The sequence below is a fragment of the Mustelus asterias genome, chromosome 2 (genome assembly GCF_964213995.1).
Source record: "Mustelus asterias chromosome 2, sMusAst1.hap1.1, whole genome shotgun sequence".
In the NCBI taxonomy this organism is placed as follows: domain Eukaryota; kingdom Metazoa; phylum Chordata; class Chondrichthyes; order Carcharhiniformes; family Triakidae; genus Mustelus; species Mustelus asterias.
Genome location: NC_135802.1, coordinates 40958230 through 40979675, shown reverse-complemented (window position 1 = coordinate 40979675; position 21446 = coordinate 40958230). Strand labels below are relative to the sequence as shown.

At 43.0% G+C, this 21446-nt stretch overlaps 1 protein-coding gene across 2 annotated transcripts in view; it reads right to left on the bottom strand.

Annotated features, from left to right (window-relative positions):
* The window catches only part of LOC144507140 (protein nucleotidyltransferase YdiU-like), a 77594-nt gene that overhangs the window by 37487 nt on the left and 18661 nt on the right, over positions 1-21446 (bottom strand). For both annotated transcript variants that reach the window (XM_078233942.1, XM_078233933.1), the window contains exons 3-10: positions 18303-18431; positions 15315-15379; positions 14547-14603; positions 14371-14469; positions 11008-11075; positions 10809-10896; positions 5154-5223; positions 4942-5014 (exon numbers count right to left, since the gene is read on the bottom strand). In XM_078233942.1, the coding sequence (XP_078090068.1) occupies positions 4942-5014; positions 5154-5223; positions 10809-10896; positions 11008-11075; positions 14371-14469; positions 14547-14603; positions 15315-15379; positions 18303-18431 (649 nt within the window). The remainder of the gene's footprint in view (positions 1-4941; positions 5015-5153; positions 5224-10808; positions 10897-11007; positions 11076-14370; positions 14470-14546; positions 14604-15314; positions 15380-18302; positions 18432-21446) is intronic.

Genomic DNA, 21446 nt, shown 5'->3' with positions numbered 1-21446 from the left:
CATAAGTAAACATTAACAGAAGACCAAAAGCTTTTTTGTCATGGAGGTAGGTTTTGAAGGAGGAAAGGGAGGTAGAGAGGCAGAGAAGTATAGGATGGATATTCCAGAGCTTAGAGTTTAGCAAACAAAAATGTGACTACCAACAGGGCAGCAATTAAAATCAGGGATGCTCAACAGAGAGGATTAGAGGACAGCACATATCCCGGAGGGTTGTGGGGCTATAGGAGATTACAGAGATAAGAATGGTGAGACCATTCCTTAGTTGCCATAGTCAAATCAAGGGGTAAAAAAAAATGAATGAAAGGTTTTGCAGCAGATAACTTGAGTTGGGGTGAGGTCAGGCGATGTCATGGAGGTGGCGATAGGCAATCTTAGTGATAGCACAAATATAAGGTCGGAAGCTCATCTCAAGATAACGTATCTTTTCAGCGGTGATGGAGTCTCAAGATAACGTATCTTTTCAGCGGTGATGGAGCTTGGACCTGGGAGGAGAACCCGAGGCTTAGGGGAGTACAAAAGAGCGGTAAGGTAAGGCCTAATCCACTTATCTTTTCGGTGGTGGCAGGGTAAATCGGCAGTAATACAGGGACAGACCGGCATTCTGAGGTGATGTGACAGTTCAGAAAGTGACGTGGGACCAACATGAGCAGCAGATTGGTGAGTAAGTCCTAGTGGATATTTTCAAATTATATTTTGATTTGATTTATTATTGTCACATGTATTAACATACAGTGAAAAGTATTGTTTCTTGCACGCTATACAGACAAAACATACTGTTCATACAGAAGAAAACGAGAGAGTGCAGAATGTAGTGTTACAGTCATAGCTAGAGTGTAGAGAAAGATCAACTTAATGCAAGGTAAGTCCATTCAAAAGTCTGACAGCAGCAGGGAAGAAGCTGTTCTTGAGTCGGTTGGTACGTGACCTCAGACTTTTGTATCTTTTTCCCGAAGGAAGAAGGTGGAAGAGTGAATGTCTGGGGTGCATGGGATCCTTAATTATGCTGGCTGCTTTGCCAAGGCAGCAGGAAGTGTAGACAGAGTCAATGGATGGGAGGCTGGTTTGCGTGATGGATTGGGCTACATTCACGACCGTTGTAGTTCCTTGCGGTCTTGGGCAGAGCAGAAGCCATATCAAGCTGTGATACTACCAAAAAGAATGCTTTCTATGGTGGATTCTGTAAAAGTTGGGGAGAGTCATAGCTGACATGCCAAATTTCCTTAGTCTTCTGAAAAAGTAGAGGCATTGGTGGGCTTTCTTAACTATAGTGACAGCACGGGGGGACCAGGGCAGGTTGTTGGTGATCTGGCCACCTAAAAACTTGATGCTCTCGACCCTTTCTACTTCGTCTCCATTGATGTAGACAGGGGCATTTTCTCCTTTACGCTTCCTGAAGTTGATGACAATCTCCTTCGTTTTGTTGACATTGAGGGAGAGATTATTGTTGCCGCACCAGTTCACCAGATTCTCTATCTCATTCCTGTACTCTGTCTTGTCATCGTTTGAGATCCGACCCACTACGGTGGTGTCATCAGCAAACTTTAAAATCGAATTGGAGGGGAATTTGGTCACACAGTCATAGGTGTACAAGGAGTATAATAGGGAGCTGAGAACACAGTCTTGTGGGGCACCGGTGTTGAGGATGATCGTGGAGGAGGTGTTGTTGCCGATCCTTACTGATTGTGGTCTGTGAGTTAGGAAGTTCAGGATTCAGTCGCAGAGGCCCAGGCCATGGAATTTGGAGATGAGTTTCATGGGAATAATAGTGTTGAAGGCTGAGCTGTAGTCAATAAATAGGAGTCTGACATAGGTGTCCTTGTTATCTGGGTGTTCCAGGGTTGAGTGTAGGGCCAGGGAAATGGCATCTGCTGTGGACCTGTTGCGGCAGTAGGCAAACTATAGTGGATCCAGGTAACCCTAGAGGCCGGAATTGATTTGTGCCATGACTAACCTTTCGAAGCACTTCATAATGATGGATGTCAGAGCCACTGGCCAATAATCATTAAGGCACGCTGCTTGGTTTTTCTGAGGTCCCTATCTGCTTCAGATAGGGACCTTAGGTTGTTGTAAAGAGAGGTTGAAGATGTCTGTGAATACCTCCGCCAACTGATCCGCGCAGGATCTGAGTGCACACCTGGGTACCCCATCCGGGCCAGTTGCTTTCCGTGGGTTGACCTTCAAGAAAGCTGCTCTGACATCTGCAGTGATGACCCACAGATACAGGTTCATCCAGAGATTCCAGGGTGGAGGGCATGCTCTCGCTGATCTCTTGCTTAAAACGGGCGTAGAATGCATTGAGCTTATCAAGGAGGGGTGCGTTGGAGCCGGTAATTTTACATGCCTTCATCTTGTAGCCTGTTATGTCTTGCAGACCTTGCCATAGTTGGCGGGGGTCTGTGTGGCTCGTCTGGGACTCTAGCTTGGTCCAGTATTGTCTTTTGGCATCTTTGACGGATCTCCTTAGATCGTATCTGGCTTTCTCGTATAGGTCAGCGTCGTCTGACTTGAACGCCTCAGATCTGGACTTCAGCAAGCAGTGGATATCCCTGTTCATCCATGGTTTCCAGTTGGGGAACACACGGATTCGCTTCTTTGGCACACAGTCTTCTACACACTTACTAATGAAGTCAGTTACTGTAGTGGCGTATTCATTCAGGCTGGTCGCAGAGTTTTTAAATACTCCAAGCAGCCCCGTAGGAGATCATCCGATTCCTCAAACCAACATTGCACGACTCTCTTTGATGGATTCTCCCGCTTCAGTTTTTGCTTGTAAGCTGGGAGCAGGAGCACAGTCTTGTGGTCTGATTTGTCAAAGTATGGGCAGGCAATAGAGCGGTAGGCATGTTTTTTGCAAGTCATTGTTTAAGCAAGGAAATAGACTTACTTATTCTATTTTTTAAAAAGTCTTCAAAAGTTTTAGCTTTAAAGGGTTTAGGCATGGCAGGAGAGCTCAAAGCCATGGTTTGCTCCTCCTGCTCTATGTGGGAAGCAGGGTACATTTCCAGTGCCCGAGACAGCATGTGTGCAGGAATTATGTCCAACTACAGCTCTGGGTTTCAGAGCTGGAACGGTGACTGTGGCACTGTGAAGCATCCATGAATCTGAGAGCATTGTGGACAGCACATTTAGAGAGGTAGTCACAATGCAGCTGAAGGCACTTGAAGAAGGAAGGCAATGGGTTATCACCCGGAAGTCCAAGAGAAACAGGCAGGTAGTTCAGGAGTCCCCTGGGGCCCACTCACAAATCAGTATTCCATTTTGGATGCTGATGAGGCGCTGGTTCCTCCAGGGAGTGCAGGGAGAGCCAAGCTTCTGGCACCACAAGCAGCATGCCTACACAGCAGGGGACGAAAAGCAATAATAACAAGGGGTTCTATAGTCAGAGGTACAGAAAGGCGCCACTGTGGCTGTCAACGTGAGGCGTTGCCTCCCTGGTGCAAGGGTCCGGGAAGCCACTGACCAGCTCCAGGGCATCCTGAAGGAGGAGAGTGATAAGGCAGAGGTCATGGTACATGTTGATAAAAGGGGAGGCAAGGCCTAGTGGTATTATTGCTAGACTATTAATCCAGAAACTCAGCTAATGTTCTGGGGACCTGAGTTCGAATCTCGCCACGGCAGATGGTGGAACTTGAATTCAATGAAGTATATCTGGAATTAAGAATCTACTGATGACCATGAAACCATTGTTGATTGTCAGAAAAACGCATCTGGTTCATTAATGTCCTTACCTGGTCTGGCCTACATATGACTCCAGAACCACAGCAATGCAGTTGACTCTCAACAGCCCTCCAAGGGCAACTAGGGTTGGGCAATAAATGCTGGCCAGCCAGCAACGCCCATGTCCCACAAATGAATTTTTAAAATGACATCGGTAGAAAGAGGGATGAAACCTTGTTGCATTAAGTTTCAAGGGAATAAGGCAATGCTGGATAGCCTTTCAATTAATGCCAGGAGTATTACAGATATCGAGTTAAGGGCGAGAATTGACACATGGCATTGTGATATAGTAGCCATCACAGAGATGTGGTTGAAGGAAGTGCAGGATTGGCAGCTCAACATTCTGGGATATAGAATCTTCAGGCGAGACAGGAGAGGGGGTAAAAGAGGAGGAGGCATTGCATTATTAGTTAAGGAGTTAGTTATTGCAGTAAGGAAAGATGGGCCGGAATTCTCCGGCTGTTCATGCCCCGCTGCCGTTGTAGGATGAAGAATTTGGCGCTCAAACAAAAGAGGGACTGGAACATTAAGTCAACAGCACAAAGAGCTTTGCTCCAGTTATCAAAAATATTTGTGAAGCAAGTAAAATAGAGAGTTGGCAATGGAAGTTAGCAGATTTTTAAGCTTATTGGGAGCTGGGAAGTAGGAATATTTTTGTTCGTTTTGTGTGAGATATTCTTGAGGGTCCAGCACAGGAGGTTTCTTGCAGTAAAGGAGTCAGGACATGAAGTGGGAATGGAGTTCCAATGATCAAGGCAACATCCTGGTGGAGGTCAGAGCAAGCAAAAGGATTTGGCCTAGAATAGGTGGTTCTAAATTTTAGATTAAAGTAATGATTAGGAGATAGGCATGTAACAAGCAACAGAAAGAACAATTTAAAATGCTTTTGAATAGTCACTGCAGGAGCTCCAGAGCAAATAAGCTCGACGGGGAGTTTGTCAGCTCAGGTACAACCTTGAAAAATAAATTGAATAGCTTGCTTTCTTAATAGTCACACTGACGGGGAAAAATGAACAGCATTACAAATGGCAAGTCTTGTTTTCGGGAATTTAAACATGTACTTTGGGAGTCAGAAGAGAGAATATTAGTATATTAGAGGATATATAGAGGATATTAGTTTTATTACATCTAAAACTGTGCAATTTGGACATTTTGGATCTATCGAGTGTAAATTGGTGCTTTTTTAAAAATTTAGTAGCCTTGAGCAACATTTCTATGTCATACCATGTGCAAATCCTACTGACATCCATTGTGCGATGAGGTATGAAGTATCTGTCACAACATGAGAGAAAAATTCCTGTAATAACAAAACACTAAGTCAGTGAAAATTGTAAGTCATTTTCTGACAAGTAGAAATACATGACATTTGGTTAAATGGTACATAAATTGTGTAAATCTTAATATTATATAGTGAAAATATTGATCTTAAAACATACCAGATACTTGTTTGAGTTGGTTGCATTTATCAAAGGAAAATGTTGTTTTATAATGAAATCTATCAGTTTCCTAAGAAAAAATGAAAATGAGTGTTATAGGAGAGAAAATTGTGATAAAGCAGATAAGTTAAGCAATTCATAAGTGCTTGTACACAGGCAAACGTGTGGTTAAGGTTTGGACCGTGTTGCCAGAGAGGGGAAGTCAGGGGTAGAGGGCGCCCGTGGGCATTGCCAGCTTGGTAGTGCCAGCCTGGGCCCCCTGGCACTGCCCAAGGGGCAAAGTGGCAGTACCAAAGGGGGCACCTGGGCAATGCCCACTGGGTACAGGCAGTGCCAATGGGGTGGGGTCAGAGCAGGCAGGGCCTATTGGGGTGGGGCCCCTGGAAGGGGGGGGGGGGGGGAGACCAGTGGGGGTGGGGGACCCCGCTGTCACTCTGCACTGGGATCAATGACAGAGGGAGGGAGGCCAGCAATCAGGGCTGGCCATCAGTGTGGGGCCTCAGCCTGCCCAGGGAGGAGGGGGGTGCAGCAGAGGCAGGGGGGTACAATTGCTAGATCGGGGCTTGGGGCGGGGGAAAATCAAGGAAGGCTGGGGAGGGTCGTGGCCCGGACACGTCCAGGGGGGGAGCCAGTGGGGATGGGTTGGAGGGGCAACGATACAGAGTCGCAGGGCTGGCCAGCGATCCATCTGGCCAGCGACCGGGAGGCTAGCAGTGCGGGGCTACTGTGCATGCGCCGATCTTGGCACTGAGAGATCAGCGCTCTGCTTCCGGCCTCTCCAGCAGAAATAGGACCCGCCTGATTTTTTGGGTAAATCACGGTCGTGCACTCTGTGCATTGCAGAGTATGGGAGATTCATTTTGAAACTCCCACTGAAAAAAACAGCGGGATTTACTCCAGTTTTTACGTGATTGCGACACTTAGAATTCTTTTAGGAGAATCGCCCCCGATATGTCTAGATGAGGTGTGAATGTTAGTATATCAGTTGTCTGAATGCAAAATAAATGGATTCAGAAAGAAATTAGAACAAACCGAACCAAAAATAAACTACGCAAGGTGGGAACGGAGGTTATGATCTAAACTTGAACCCAACGTTGAGGCCTTCGGTCAAAGGATGAAAAGCTTATGTTGGACTTCATTGGAACATTGTAGCAGGCCAAAGATAGAAAGGTCAGAGTTACAGCAAGGTAGAGAAGTTACATAATGAGATCAAGAAGCTCTGGGTCATGCATTTTCTGTTTTACCATGTTCTTAAATTAGCTTAGAATAATCTGTTTAAAGACAATTAATTTTTTTACTGATGTATAGATTATTGAGACTTTTACTTTGAATCAATGTGTGTAAGATGACACTGGGAGATTTTCACAGGAACTTCATTGCAGTGTTAATGTAAGCCTACTTGTGACACTAATAAATAAACTTAAACTTTAAACTTTTGATTCAGAAGCAGTACAGTGAGGAAAAATTCTAATTTCTTTAAGATATCTGTGCAAATTAAAATTGCTTCTAAGAGTATTTGAAAATAACTTTTAAGAGTTTGCATCAAATGCAAACAGATCAATTGTAATTTCCTTTGATAATAAGCAACATTGGTCCATAAGACCTGGCAACCCTTGACCTGGAAGCAATACCAAGAGGACAGAAGTTAACATCTGAAAGCTGTATGGCTGACAGACACAAAGGAGAGCTGAAGGCAGAAGGTGATCAGCACACAGATGCAAGAGCTCTTGGAGGCATTGTGCGAGCAACCTAAAAAGGTCTAAAAGCTGGAAGAGCTGGATGTTTTACCATAAGTGGCCAAACATGAACCGGGGTGTTATTGTTTGGTCAGAGCTACACCATCAGGATTGTTGTGACCCAAGGGAGAGATGGTTCATAGACGTGAGCCTTATTGGTGATAATTGTACCTACGAAAGCTCTTGTCAGATAGGAATCCTGACCTACCCTACCTGAATAAAGAACAGCATATTGTGGAACTTTGTAGCTACATAATGCCACGTGTCTGTGGGGAGTGATGTAAATACTTATGGTTGTATCAGATGTGTCTTTGATGTATCACCTTTTTAAAGTAAAATTTATCTTTGTATTTGTAGTATTATTTGCCGTGTCAATTCACATTTAATTTATATTGACTCAATTTTGTGTTAAAGTAAAATTACAAAAAGTGAAACCTTGTTGGTAATTTCTTCACTTGGGGATCATTTAATTATTTTGGTTGATAATTCCACCATAGAGATTGTAACAATAATGCAAAGTTTTCATGCGAAATTCAGTGGCTGCAAAATTCAACAATGTAGTGGATGTAATTTCAGTGCTTTAAGTGCAGATTTGGTTCCAAAAATACTTACCTACACAATTAAGGAGCGGTTTGCACTGGATGCCATTGGGAAGGTCAGCGGCATGAGCATTAGGAGCCTCTGTCAGGTGTAGGCAGATTGTGGCGTTAGCTCACATGCAATGCTGATTCGACACTGGCACTGTTTGTTCTGATGAAGAGCCAAAGAACTTGAAACATTAACTCTGCTTGTTCTCCTTACAGATGATACCAGACCTGCTGTAGTTCTGGAACCTGTCAATATCAGTGAATGGGCCATGCATATTGTTCTAGCCATCAAGAAAGATGGGTCTGTAAGGATTTGTAGAGACTTCTAGGTCACCATAAATCCAATGTTATGTGCTGAACAGTACCCATTAACTTGCATTGAAGGCCTGTTTGCAGGATTGGCAGGAGGCCAAAAGTTTAGCAAAGTTGACCAGAGCCAGTCCTACCTTGCAAATGCATGTGGACAAAAAGTCACAGGAATCTCTGACGATTGTGACACACACAGGCTTGTTCCAGTGCAAAAGATTGCCATTTGGTATCACATTTCCTCCTGCATTGTTTCAAAGTGTAATGGATCCTGAGTGCAGTGAGTGAAGCATGGTGCTATCTGGATGTCATTCTAATCACTGGAAAAGATGAAGAAGAACACCTTCAAAATTTGGATGCTGCTCTCCAGCGAATGGAAGACAATGGTCTGAGAGTCCATAAAGACAAATGTGAGTTTTTCCAATTCTTGTTGAGAATTTTGGGACATGTGATTGATGCCACTGGCCCTTACAAATCTCCTTCCAAGGTTAAGGCCTTTACAGAGGTGCCTGCACCTCAGAATATTGTTCCTAGGATTGTTGAATTATTATGGAAGATTTGTCCCAAACTTAGCAACAATTCTGAAAACATTACATAATCTTTTAGGCGAGAACAAGACGTGGAAGTGATCAGATCAATGCAATAATGCCTTCACGCAAGCCAAAGAAGCATTATTTACGTCTGAAGCTTTTACACACTTTAATCCTACTTTATCTATACACTTTGCTTTGATACATCCCCTTATGGTGTAGGAGAGGTGTAGGAGAGATGCCATCCAATGAAGAAAAATCCATTGCTTTTGTTTCTCGAACCTTGAGCAAAGCTGAAAGTAACTATGCCCAGATTGAACGGAAAGCATTCAGATCATTTTTGGAGGAAAGAAATTCCATCAGTTCCTGTATGGGAGGGAGTTTTCATTGTCACAAGAATGCAAAGATGGACATTGCTTATCTGCACATACTCACACCATTAAGTACCAACAGTTAAGTCTATATTTTAACGCAGATTGCCTCTACCAGGCAGTTAATCAGACTGCTTGAAGGGGAATATCTTCCACTTTGAACAAGTACCACACAGCTGTCACATATAGGCAAGTGAGAAAACACTCTTGGAATGATCTTGTGCTCTTAGAAGTGATGGATATGGTTTTATGAGAAAAGATTTCAGAACAGCTACCTGAAACCCTACTACTCCAAAAAAATGGAGTTGTCAGTACAGTCAGAATGTCTTTTATGGAGGCTCAGAGTGAACATTCCGCCTCCATTGAGGAAATGGATGTTAGAGAAGCTACACGAGGGCTATTGCAAAGTCGTACGCATGTTAAGGAAAGAGCAAGAAGTTATTTCTGGTGTCCTGGAATGGATGAGGAAATTGAGGAAAAAGCTAGAACATGTTTTTTTTGTGCAAAGGTAAGAAACCTGCCACCCTTAGAATCACTGCATCCATTGGAATAACCTGAAGAGGTTTGACAATGTGTACTTGTGGATTTTGCAGGACCTTTCGAAGGATATATATTCTTAGCAAAGGATGATGCACATATCCCTTTCGAAGGATATATATTCTTAGCAAAGGTTGATGCACATATCAAATGGCTAGTGGTCATTGTGATGGCATCTATCTCATCTGAGAAGTCTATTGAAAAACTAGGAGTATTTAGTCGCTTTGGATTTCCAAAACAGCTGGTAAGTGACAACGGACCTCAATTTGTCTCGCAGGAATTTGAGAACTTCCTACAAGAAAACAGTATTCAACAGATTATTTCCATCCTGTATAACTCCACCGAGGCCAATATCCCTTCACCAAATTTAGATTTATTTACAATAGTTAGTAATACTCAGACAGGTACTTCCCAGTACAGAGTACATACCTTGAGTGCTGGAAACCAGGACACTTCACATTATATATCTCTGCGGTGCTCCCAGATTGGACAGCATTAACTGCCTCAATCAGGGAACTCGTATTCTAACAGGTCCACCTCATGGACCTCGTTAAAGTCACTACATTCCTCCTCCTTTAGGTCTGAGGAACCTCGGTTGGTTGTTTGCCTTGCGAGCTTCTTGTAGCATTTCAATGCCAGGTGCAGTTTCTCCATCTCTGCATTGGAAGTAGGTGGGGTTTACCGGGACCAGAGCTCACCTCTTTCATCTCGCACATCGAGGCATGGGTTCACTCTCTTCATCGAACACAAAGAGAGTTAACGCTGCTAAGTCCACCGTTTCTATTTCAGATTCCAAGGTTCCAATGACCGGAGAGCAGGAGCCGCCGGGTCCCAGAATTTCTGCCATGGCTCCCGATGTGCTGGGTATAGGTTGTTCTAGCACGGCATGGGGCTTAACAGCTTTTAAATGGTCCAGATGTTTTCATAGGATGGTCTCTCCCACGCAGACTTCATAGGAAACCGGTCCTGTTCTTGAGTTGACCGTGCCTTGTAATCACACGGGGCCATTCCCACTATTCTTTAATAACACCCTATTGCCCATCTTTAAGTGTCTCTACTGGTGTTGTCGTGGGCTCAGCATTATGCCTCTTGATCCCCCTCCCCGCCCCCTCCTCCTCAGGTTCGGGAAGATCAGGCTCAACCTGGTGCTTGTTATCTGCCCATGAGCAACTCGGCTGGGGCTATTCTGGTAATTGCATGGGAGTTGTCCTATAATCGAAGAAGAATCTGGACAGTTTGGTGTCCAAGGAGGCTCTGGACTGTTTCTTTACATGGTGGAGGTCTCACCCACCGCTGGTCAAATGTCAACAACAATGGGAAGAGACCCCTAGTTGGCCAGTTAAATAGTTCAACTGGCCACTGAGTGGTAGGACTGTCCTCCAACATTCTCACTGAGCATAGGGGCACTCCACCACATCTTCTCTTGCCATTTTACATATCCACCCAGACTTCCCAGCCTGGCCAAGATAGACGCGGCCTTGCCTATGATGCCCACATCCCTTGAAAGCATTTATACTCAACAGCAGAAACAAGAGCGATTCAATGTTATCTTCAAATCCAAAATGACTTAAAAAACTAGTAAGATTACCTTAATAATTCAGTCTCTCCAGAATGTGCCAAAATTTCCAGTGACCCAAAGCGAAACCATGATTTCGCTACACGAAGAACTATTGCACCTTGAAGAACACAATAAAGGTAAGAAATATCACATTGTGTAACACACTTTAATGCTAAACTTTTTTCAATTCTCTGTAATTAATAGGGGTTATGGTAAACTGTTAACATACCTCTTTCATTCTTCACATTTCCATTGTAGAACTGATCCCTCTTCACATCATCATTGCTTACAACCAGACTGTAGAGAAGTAAACACAAGATTATCTTAATAATAGATGACCAGACTTAAGAAAACACCAAAACCACCAAAAATCACCAAAAGAAAAAAATAACTGAACAATATTACTGGCCACGGTAAAAAAAATGAACTGGTAGTATATCTTACATTAGTAAAAATATATTACATATTTCAATTTTCAAATATTGTAACAATCTTTCAAGCTGCTGATCTTTAACAGTTCTGATGAAGCTCAGGGTCATGTTTGCAGACTCAACAGAGTCGTATAATTAAACAACTAACCAAGATGCGTTTGCTATGATTGACCACATAAGCCTCTTTGAAGATTTCATAGAATCATAGAAACCCTACAGTGCAGAAAGAGGCCAATTGGTCCATCGAGTCTGCACCGACCACAATCCCACCCAGGCCCTACCCCCATATCCCTACATATTTACCCACTAATCCCTCTGACCTACACATCTCAGGACACTAAGGGGCAATTTAGCATGGTCAATCAACCTAACCCGCACATCTTTGGACTGTGGGAGGAAACCGGAGCACCCGGAGGAAACCCACGCAAACACGAGGAGAATGTGCAAACTCCACACAGACAGTAACCCAAGCCGGGAATCAAACCCAGGTCCCTGGAGCTGTGAAGCAGCAGTGCTAACCACTGTGCTACCGTGCCAGCAATAGTATTGAAGACTTGGCTACAGAACTTTCCACGCTCCTAGCCAAGCTGTTCTAGTACACAAACATCATTGGCATCTACCCAACAATGTGAAAAATTGCACAGGTATGTCTTGTACACAAAAGCAGGACAAATCAAACCTGACCAATTACCACCCCATCAGTCTACTCTTGATCATCAATAAAGTGATGGAAGGGTCACCAGCAGTGCTATCAAGCGGCACTTAGTCAGCAGTAATCTGCTCATTGACAATCAGTTTGGGTTCCACCAGCGTTATTCAGCTTCTGACCTCATTGCAGCTTCGGTTCAAACATGGACAAAACAGCTGAACTCCATAGGTGAGGAGAGAGTGACTACCTTTGACATCAAGGTAATAGTTTAACCAGTGTGGTATGAAGGAACCCTAGCAAAACTTGAGGCAATGGGTATCAGGAGGAAAACTGTCTAATGGTTGTGCTGGTTGGAGGTCAATCATTACTGCAGGAGTTCCTCAGGATAGTGTTCTAGGCCCAACCACCTTCAGCTGCTCATCAATGAACTTCCTTCCATCATCAGGTCAGAAGTGGGGGATACTTGCTCATGATTGCCCAATGTTCAGCCCATTCACAACTCCTCATATAATACTGAAGCAGCCCATGTCCAAATGCAGCAAGGCCTGGACAATATCCAGGCTTGGGTTGACAAGTGGCAGGTAACATTAGTGTAACACAAATGCCAAGCAATGACCATCTCCCCTTGACATTCAATGGCATTACCATCGCTGAATCCCCACTGACCAGAAACTGAACTGGACTAGCCATATAAATGCTGTGGCTACAAGAGCTGGTCAGAGACAAGGAATCCTACAGCTAGTAACTCACTTCCTGACTCCCCAAAGCCTGTCTACCATTTACATGGTGCAAGTCAGGTGTGCAATGGAATACTCACAACTTGCCTGGATGACTGTAGCTCCAGCTTGCTCAACACCATCCAAGACAAAGTAGCCTGCTTGATTGGCACCCCATCCACAAAAATGTACTCCCTCCACCACTGATGCCCAATGGCAGCAGTGTACCATCTATAAGATGCACTGCAGGATCTCACAAAGGCGCCTGACACAGCACCTTCCAAACCCATGACCACAATCATCTAGAAGGGCAAGGGCAGCAAACACATGGGAACATCACCACCTGGAATTTTCCCTCCAAGCCACCCACCATCGTGGCTTGCTGGGTTAAAATCCTGGAACTCCCTCCCCAACAGCACTATGGGTGTACCTACATCACATGGACTACAACAGTTCAAGAAACAGCTCACCACCATCTTCTCAAAGGCATTTAGGGATAAATGTTGGCCTAGCCAGTAACATCCACTTCCAATGAATGAATAACACAAAACAAGGTAAAAGGCAAATGAAAATCATGCAGAAGAGCAGAACTTCATCAAAGATGGACAATCCTGAAAGAAAAGTGAGTGAATAAAACACTACAACAAAGCCAAAATACTGCTGGAAATTTTAATGAGAACAGAAAATGCTTAAAAACACTCAGCAGGTCAGGCAGTAGCCACGAAGAAAAGAGTTACAGTTTCAAGTCCTGGCCATAGATTCATAGCGACATACAGCACGGAAACAGGCCCTTTGGCCCAACTCGTCCATGCCGATCAGTTTCCTAAACTGAACTGGTCCCATTTGCCTGTGTTTGGTCCATATCCCTCTAAACCTTTCCCATCCATGTACCTGTCCAAATGTCTTTTAAATGTTGTCATTGTACCTGTCTCTACCACCTCCTCTGGCAGCTCATTCCATATACACACCACCCTCTGTGTGAAAAGATTGCCCCACAGATCCCTTTTAAATCTTTCCTCTCTCACCTTAAATCTATGCCATCTAGTTTTTGACTCCTCTATCATGGGGAAAGGTCTTGGCTGGTCACCTTATTTATGCCGCTCTTGATTTTATAAACCTCTATAAGGTCACCCCTCATCCTCCTACGCCCCAGGGAAAAAGTCCCAGCCTATCCAGCCTCTTCTTATAATTCAAATCTTTCAGTTCCGGTGACAACCTTATAAATCTTTTTTGCACCCTTTCCAGTTTAATAACATCAGTCCTATAGCAGGGTGAGCAAAATTGAATGCAGTATTCCAAATGTGGCCTTACCAATGTCTTGTACAGTTGTAACATAACATCCCAACTCCCGTACTCAGTACTCTGACCGATGAAGGCAAGTGTGCCAAATGCCTTTTTCACCCCCCTTGCCACCTGTGACACCACTTTCAAGGAACTATGTACCTAGGTCTCTCTCTGTTCGACAACACTCTCCAGGGCCCTACCATTAACTGTGTAAGTCCTGACATGGTTTGTCTTACCAAAATGCAACACCTCGCATTTATCTGAATTAAAAGCCATCTGCCATTCCTCAGCCCACTGGCTCAGTTGATCAAGATCCCATTGTGGTTTTAGATAACCTTCTTCATTGTCCAGTACACCACCAATTTTGGTGTCATCTGCAAACTTAGTAACCATGCCTTCTGTACTCTCATCCAAATCGTTTATATAAATGAAAACAACAAATGTCAATGACCTTTCATTAAAACTTGATGATGTTAGAAACTATAACAGTTATTTAGTATTAGAATATTTACCTGGCTGCTCTGGTGGTAGGGATCCCAAGATAATTCAGAGCCTCACTACAAAGAAATTCTCTCACGGATGAGCGGAGAACAGCACGGCCATCACCATCTCTGTCAAACAGAAATCCTATAAAGAAGCAGTACTTATGCAAAATAACATTTGATGAATGACAATGTATTAAAGTTACCGGGAATAGGGAGTCTTCCCAGAGCCTTTCAGCTGAAGCTCCCATCTTGCACCATGCCTGTAGAAAGATGGATGAGTTAATTTATGAGAAATTAACAGATTTCTGATGATTTCATCTCCAAACATTTTTAAAAGCTGCCATTGATTTCTTTAATTGAAGTGGTATTATTTGTTTTAGTATAGATCTCCAGAGATTGTTGGATATCTTCTTTACAGATATCAAATATATGGAGCACAGAGATTCACACTGTGACCTTACAGCAGTTATTGCAGTTTGTAACACACCATCATTAAATTTTAAATTCTCTATCGTGTAAATGCTTCACACTTTTTAGAACACAACATTATGTCTTTACAAATTTTTTTCAGGATTCCCCCTTAGTATAGCAATGGCTCTTGCTATGATGCAATCTGTAGACTTTTGGTTGGAACTCAAATGAATGATTGAATATTCTTGTATATTCTTCTTATTAGTAATTAGAAGTATGTGCCTTGACTGTTTTTTTTCCACTCCTAAAACTGAGGTTGTTAAAGCTTTACTGCTGTTCAGCTAAGATCAACTAACTAAGCAACAACCAGAGTTCTAACCTGGAATTCCAGGTTAGAATTTTCTGGCCAGTGTGGTTCAGGACCATAAAGACTGGATTTATGCATTCAGCCTTCAGTAATGTCTGCTTTGCTGATTTCCTAACTTCCTCTACCACATTTATTTTGAACAAGTTATATTCATTTCACTTAGCTCAAACTGTTTTTAAAAATTGCTATTTACCTGTTAACATAAGCTCCAAGCAAATGGGCTCTCCCATCACCCAGCTGGCCAACCCAGACTCCAAACTGTGTGAAAAGAAACAGAAAAAATTAAGTTTTTCGCATTTTGTGAACTCACCAATCCAGAAAGTATTTGAAGTCAATTTTAAAAGGAAAACAATTATTAACTCTTTTTTCCATATTTTGGATCAGTCACTTTCCCTGTTCATCCTTCTGTCACCCAAACCCTGCACTCCAGACCCCATAGCACCTCCCCTCCCCCTCCCCCCACCCCCAGCCCCATAGCAGCTCTGCTCCCCAGGCCCCACAGCACCTTCCCTCTCTTCATCCCCTCCATAAAATCCTCTCTCTCTTCTCAACACTTAGCATTGCCGTTGATTACTCTCATTCAATTAGTAACTGCTTCTCTCCAATATTTGCTATGTGAATCTATCAGCAGCAAACGGAGAAGAGTAATGGCCTATGATTGAAGGAACAGCCCTTGCAGAATCTTTAACTTCACTTACCCATCTGACTGGCATTTGAACAGTGACCCCGGGGGGGCCACATAGAATGGCTTCGCAGGCCAAAATCTGGGGCATGGGTTGAACAAGCATGATGTAGCCAGTCTTCACCTATGAACCTGAATGATGATCACAGTAGGGTCTGGACAAAATTAGGCATAACAATTGAACTATTAGTGGTTCACCTGATTGTACACTAGCTCTTTCTCAGAGAACAGTCCAATCAGAACCGGGAGTCATGGTTAACTGCTACTTTTAGCAGATACATAGAACATTACAGCACAGAACAGGCCCTTCGGCCCACGATGTTGTGCCGACCTTCATCTGAAACCAAGATCAAGCTATCCCACTCCCTACCATCCTGGTGTGCTCCATGTGCCTATCCAATAACCGCTTAAATGTTCCTAAAGTGTCTGACTCCACTATCACTGCAGGCAGTCCATTCCACACCCCAACCACTCTCTGCGTGAAGAACCTACCTCTGATATCCTTCCTGTATCTCCCACCATGAACCCTATAGTTATGCCCCCTTGTAATAGCTCCATCCACCCGAGGAAATAGTCTTTGAACGTTCACTCGATCTATCCCCTTCATCATTTTATAAACCTCTATTAAGTCTCCCCTCAATCTCCTCCGCTCCAGAGAGAACAGCCCCAGCTCCCTCAACCTTTCCTCATAAGACCGACACTCCAAACCAGGCAGCATCCTGGTAAATCTCCTCTGCACTCTTTCCAGCGCTTCCACATCCTTCTTATAGTGAGGTGACCAGAACTGCACGCAATATTCCAAATGCGGTCTCACCAAGGTCCTGTACAGTTGCAGCATAACCCCACGGCTCTTAAACTCCAACCCCCTGTTAATAAAAGCTAACACACTATATGCCCTCTATATACAATAGCAACATTTAAGAGGTATTGACAGATACATGAATAGGTAGGGAATAGAGGGATACGGATTGCGTAGGGGCAAAAGATCTTTAGTTTAGAAAGGCGTTATGTGTTGGCATAGGCTTGATAGGCTGTACTGTTCTTTGTTTTACCGATATTGTATCAGTGACTGAACCAGGACGTTCTGGTTTATATGGCCTAACTCCACAGTGATGCCTTTACGGTGTAAGGTTAATTTTGAGTTTGTAGGGAACATGAGTTGGCACATAGGGGGTGTGTGTGTGTGTGTGTGTGTGTGGGGGGGGGATTAATTATGAATAAATTTATTGAATAAATTAACTGAGCCAATGACATTGAAATTATCAGATTATTCTCTGCCTGGTTTTGTAATAGGCTTTTACATATCTCTATAACATTCTAACTGTATGACCTAGTGAAATTAAGATATAATCCAGTGCAAATTGTTGGCTAGTTTGCTGCCCTTCTCTTCAGAAAACATATAGTTTATTGAAAAAAACTATATTCATCCAATATTAACTATCTTGGTTTAGGTACTTCAAGACAGACAATTAACCCAGTCGAAAGTGGTGATTTTAACGTCTCAATTCACCATTTCCACTGGATACTGTGTGATATACTGCTGTAGTTGAAAATATGCAATCACAAGCCTTCATTGGGATAGCTGAAACAGATGGATTCACTAAATTGCAGATTAGCTCCTTTATGAATTATAATGCCAACAAGCAATTTACATGAAATGCATCCTCCTGGAAATGCATCAAGAAAATGGATAACTATGTCAATGATACCTTTTTAGCAAAATGGCTTAATTTAGAGAATAATCAGTATTTTCTATTGAAGTATTTTCTAGTTCAAGTGCTTCTGCAACTTCAGTTTCCTTAATGCTGTAACATCTAAACTTGATCCTACATTTCTCAAATTCTCAAGAGCACTAAATGTCTTTGCCAATTATCACTAGGCAAACAGAATCTGATGTGTTACTGAAGTAAGATGTAACTAGTAGTCTGTTACCAAAATGATGAATACTTTATATTACAACCTTTATAAAAGTACGCCCCTGAGTTTTACTTTAACTTATACTTCACCTGTTTTAGGCTTCCTAACTATGTATAATTTCTTGACCTAGGCAAGGTAGCGACCTGCATCATGACTTCTGCCAAAGTTACTCAAGTTAGCCAATTGCACAATTGAAACTAACAGAAAGTTGTATCTGGAGGATCACTAATGATTCAATACTTAAAATAATAGGACAACTACCTAGAAGTGACTTAAGAATTAAACTAACTCCAAAATCTAGCCCAGATAGATCTTACACTGATGAATCGTATTTTCTGACTGATGCACGTTATTAGTGAGATCTACAAAGTTCTCACAACTTTTTCTACCTATCTACTTTATATTGCACCATAAGAATGCCAAATATGCTGATAACAAATAATTAACTTCCAAGCAACATCACTGTTCACCTTGTTAGACATCAAATAACTTTCCCTCTCTTGAAAAAATAGAAATGTAGGTATAATAATAGGGTACGTTTTAAATTCTTTGTAAAGGATACATAATACAATCCCACTTTACCTGATGACCGCCATATCTATGAGTTAGAGGGACAGATCCAGGCAAAATCCATGCTCCACTAACAAATTGAATAAACTTTTTGGTCTCTGTTACAGACACATCCAAGTCTAATAGGTCTTCCACAACTTCCTAAAATAAATATAAAACAATTGCATATTAAAGAACAATTAGTTACTATACATTACATAATCATGATTTTTTTCAGACCAATAACTTAAGTATCTACTTATATCAAAAGATGAATATAATTTAGTGAAGCACTTTAAATCAGTTAAATTAAAACTAAAGTGAAACAACCATTAGAAGTATTTATTAGCGTTTATCACATTTTGTAGTTAGGCACATTTTGAATTTTAAAATGGAGTAAAAGGTTGTATCAGCAATATGCACACACAATCTTCAGAAGTTGCTTTCGCAAAAGTGAATGAACAGAACTAAAAGAATTGGGTTTGTCGCACCATTAATTGCTTCTGGGTCCAAGCCAGGCAAGGCCTTTGACAAGGTCCCTCATGGGAGGTTAGTTAGGAAGGTTCAGTCGCTAGGTATACATGGGGAGGTAGTAAATTGGATAAGACACTGGCTCAATGGAAGAAGCCAGAGAGTGGTTGTGGAGGATTGCTTCTCTGAGTGGAGGCCTGTGACTAATGGTGTGCCGCAGGGATCGGTGTTAGGTCCATTGTTGTTTGTCATCTATATCAATGATCTGGATGATAATGTGGTAAATTGGATCAGCAAGTTTGCTGATGATACAAAGATTGGAGGTGTAGTGGACAGTGAGGAAGGTTTTCAAAGCTTGCAGAGGGAATTGGACCAACTAGAAAAATGGGCTGAAAAATGGCAAATGGAATTTAACGCAGACAAGTGTGAGATATTGCACTTTGGAAGGACAAACCAAAGAAGAACGTACAGGGTAAATGGTAGGACTCTGAAGAGTGCAGTTGAACAGAGGGATCTGGGAATACAGGTACAGAATTCCCTAAAAGTGACGTCACAGGTGGATAGGGTCGTAAAGAGTGCCTTTAGTACATTGGCCTTTATAAATCGGAGTATCGAGTATAAAAGTTGGAGTGTTATGGTAAGGTTATATAAGGCATTGGTGAGGCCGAATTTGGAGTATTGTGTACAGTTTTGGTCACCTAGTTACAGGAAGGATGTAAATAAGATTGAAAGAGTGCAGAGAAGGTTCACAAGGATGTTGCCGGGACTTGAGAAGCTGAGTTACAGAGAGAGATTGAATAGGTTGGGACTTTATTCCCTGGAGCGTAGAAGATTGAGGGGAGATTTGATAGAGGTGTATAAGATTTTGATGGGTATAGATAGAGTGAATGCAAGCAGGCTTTTTCTGCTGAGGCTAGGGGAGAACAAAACCAGAGGGCATGGGTTAAGGGTGAAAGGAGAAAAGTTTAAAGGGAATATTAGGGGGGGCTTCTTCACGCAGAGAGTGGTGGGAGTGTGGAATGAGCTGCCAGATAAAGTGGTAAATGCGGGGTCACTTTTAACATTTAAGAAAAACTTGGACGGGTTCATGGATGAGAGGGGTGTGGAGGGATATGGTCCAAGTGCAGGTCAGTGGGACTAGGCATAAAATGGTTCGGCACAGACAAGAAGGGCCAAAAGGCCTGTTTCTGAGCTGTAATTTTCTACGGTTCTATGGTTCTCTGTATGACGAGAATCAACTGTTCCTTCTTTAAGTCAGCAGTTGTAAATCAACCTCAAATTTCTCTATTCTGAACAATACAGTTAAATTAATTTGATATCAAATCCCCTATATCACAAAAATGTTCATAGCAGCAAAATTAAAAATAATTTCTTATTCAGAACAAACCCTTCTCCTCACACCATTTACAATGGGTACAAACAGAACCTGCATTATACAGCAAGCATTCATTATTCTGTGCATCATTCTTCAGTTTAGTGTTCTGAATAATTATTTCACAGGCCAATTTGTACTTTAAAGGAAGACGAAAACAGAACATAACAGACGTGATCATGCCCGGGAACGTCGCAAGATTAATTTAAATATCTACGATCTGATTTAAATCTGATTAGTGAGCCCGGGGCGCAATAGTCTGGGCTCACTTAGCTCTCTGACCTCGCTAGTGGGGGTCCTCACCAGCAAGGATCACAGATGGCCCCCACCAACAAGGACCTGATGTGATGGCCTCGCCAGTGGTTGTGGGCAGGGGCAGGCCGTGCCCCTTGGGTAGTGCCAGCTTGGCATTGCCCAATGGACAATGCCAAGGGGCGGGGCCTGAAGGGGCAGAGCCTTATAGGAGTGGAGCGTGGGGCGGGGAGGTTGGTAGGGGGGAACTCTGCATCGAGGGGTGGGCGCTGGTGGTGTGGCCGCCGACTGGGGGTCAGAGCCACCAGCGACGTCCATGGGTGGGGGGGTTGGGGTTGATATATCTCCCATATGCTATGTGCACAGTATATGGGAGATCTGGGCGTATGCCTAGCAATCTGCATCTAACCTCCCTGACGATCTTAGGCTCCGCCCCCCCATACTGCCAAAAAAATGACAGTGTATGGGAAAATTGGGTGGGGTAGTTCGTTGAAAAACCAGAGTGAAACACTCCAGTTTTCAGTCTTTTGTGACACTTAGAATCTTTTTGGGAAAATTCTGCCCAACATTTTTCACATGACAGTAACTTCCTGAACAATGATATTTGGGCTTTCAGACAGCATTGGATACGGTGCCACATAGCAGGTTGGTGAGCAAATTAGAAATGTTTGGGATTGATGAATCCTTGGGCGGGGTTTTCCTGTTCTGCCCCACCACAGAAATTGTAGAGGGCGGGACATGGACCACGCAAAGGTCCATTAACCTCGGGCACTATTTTCCAACCTTAGGGCAAGTACGGCCGGAAAATCTCACCCCTTGGCAGCATGGATTAGAAGTTGGTTAAGAGATAGGAAACAAAGGTAGGTATGGATGGGCATTTCTCAGACTGGAGATGAGTTAAAACTGATGTTCCGCGGGGATCAGTGTTGGGACACTTGCTTTTTCTGATTTAAATAAACGATTTAGAGGTGGGTGTTGAGAGCAAAATCTCTAAATTTGCAAATGATACTGAGCTAGCGAGAATAGTGAATTGCGACTTTAGAGGGACATTGACAAGTTCGCCAAATTGGCAGACACCTGGC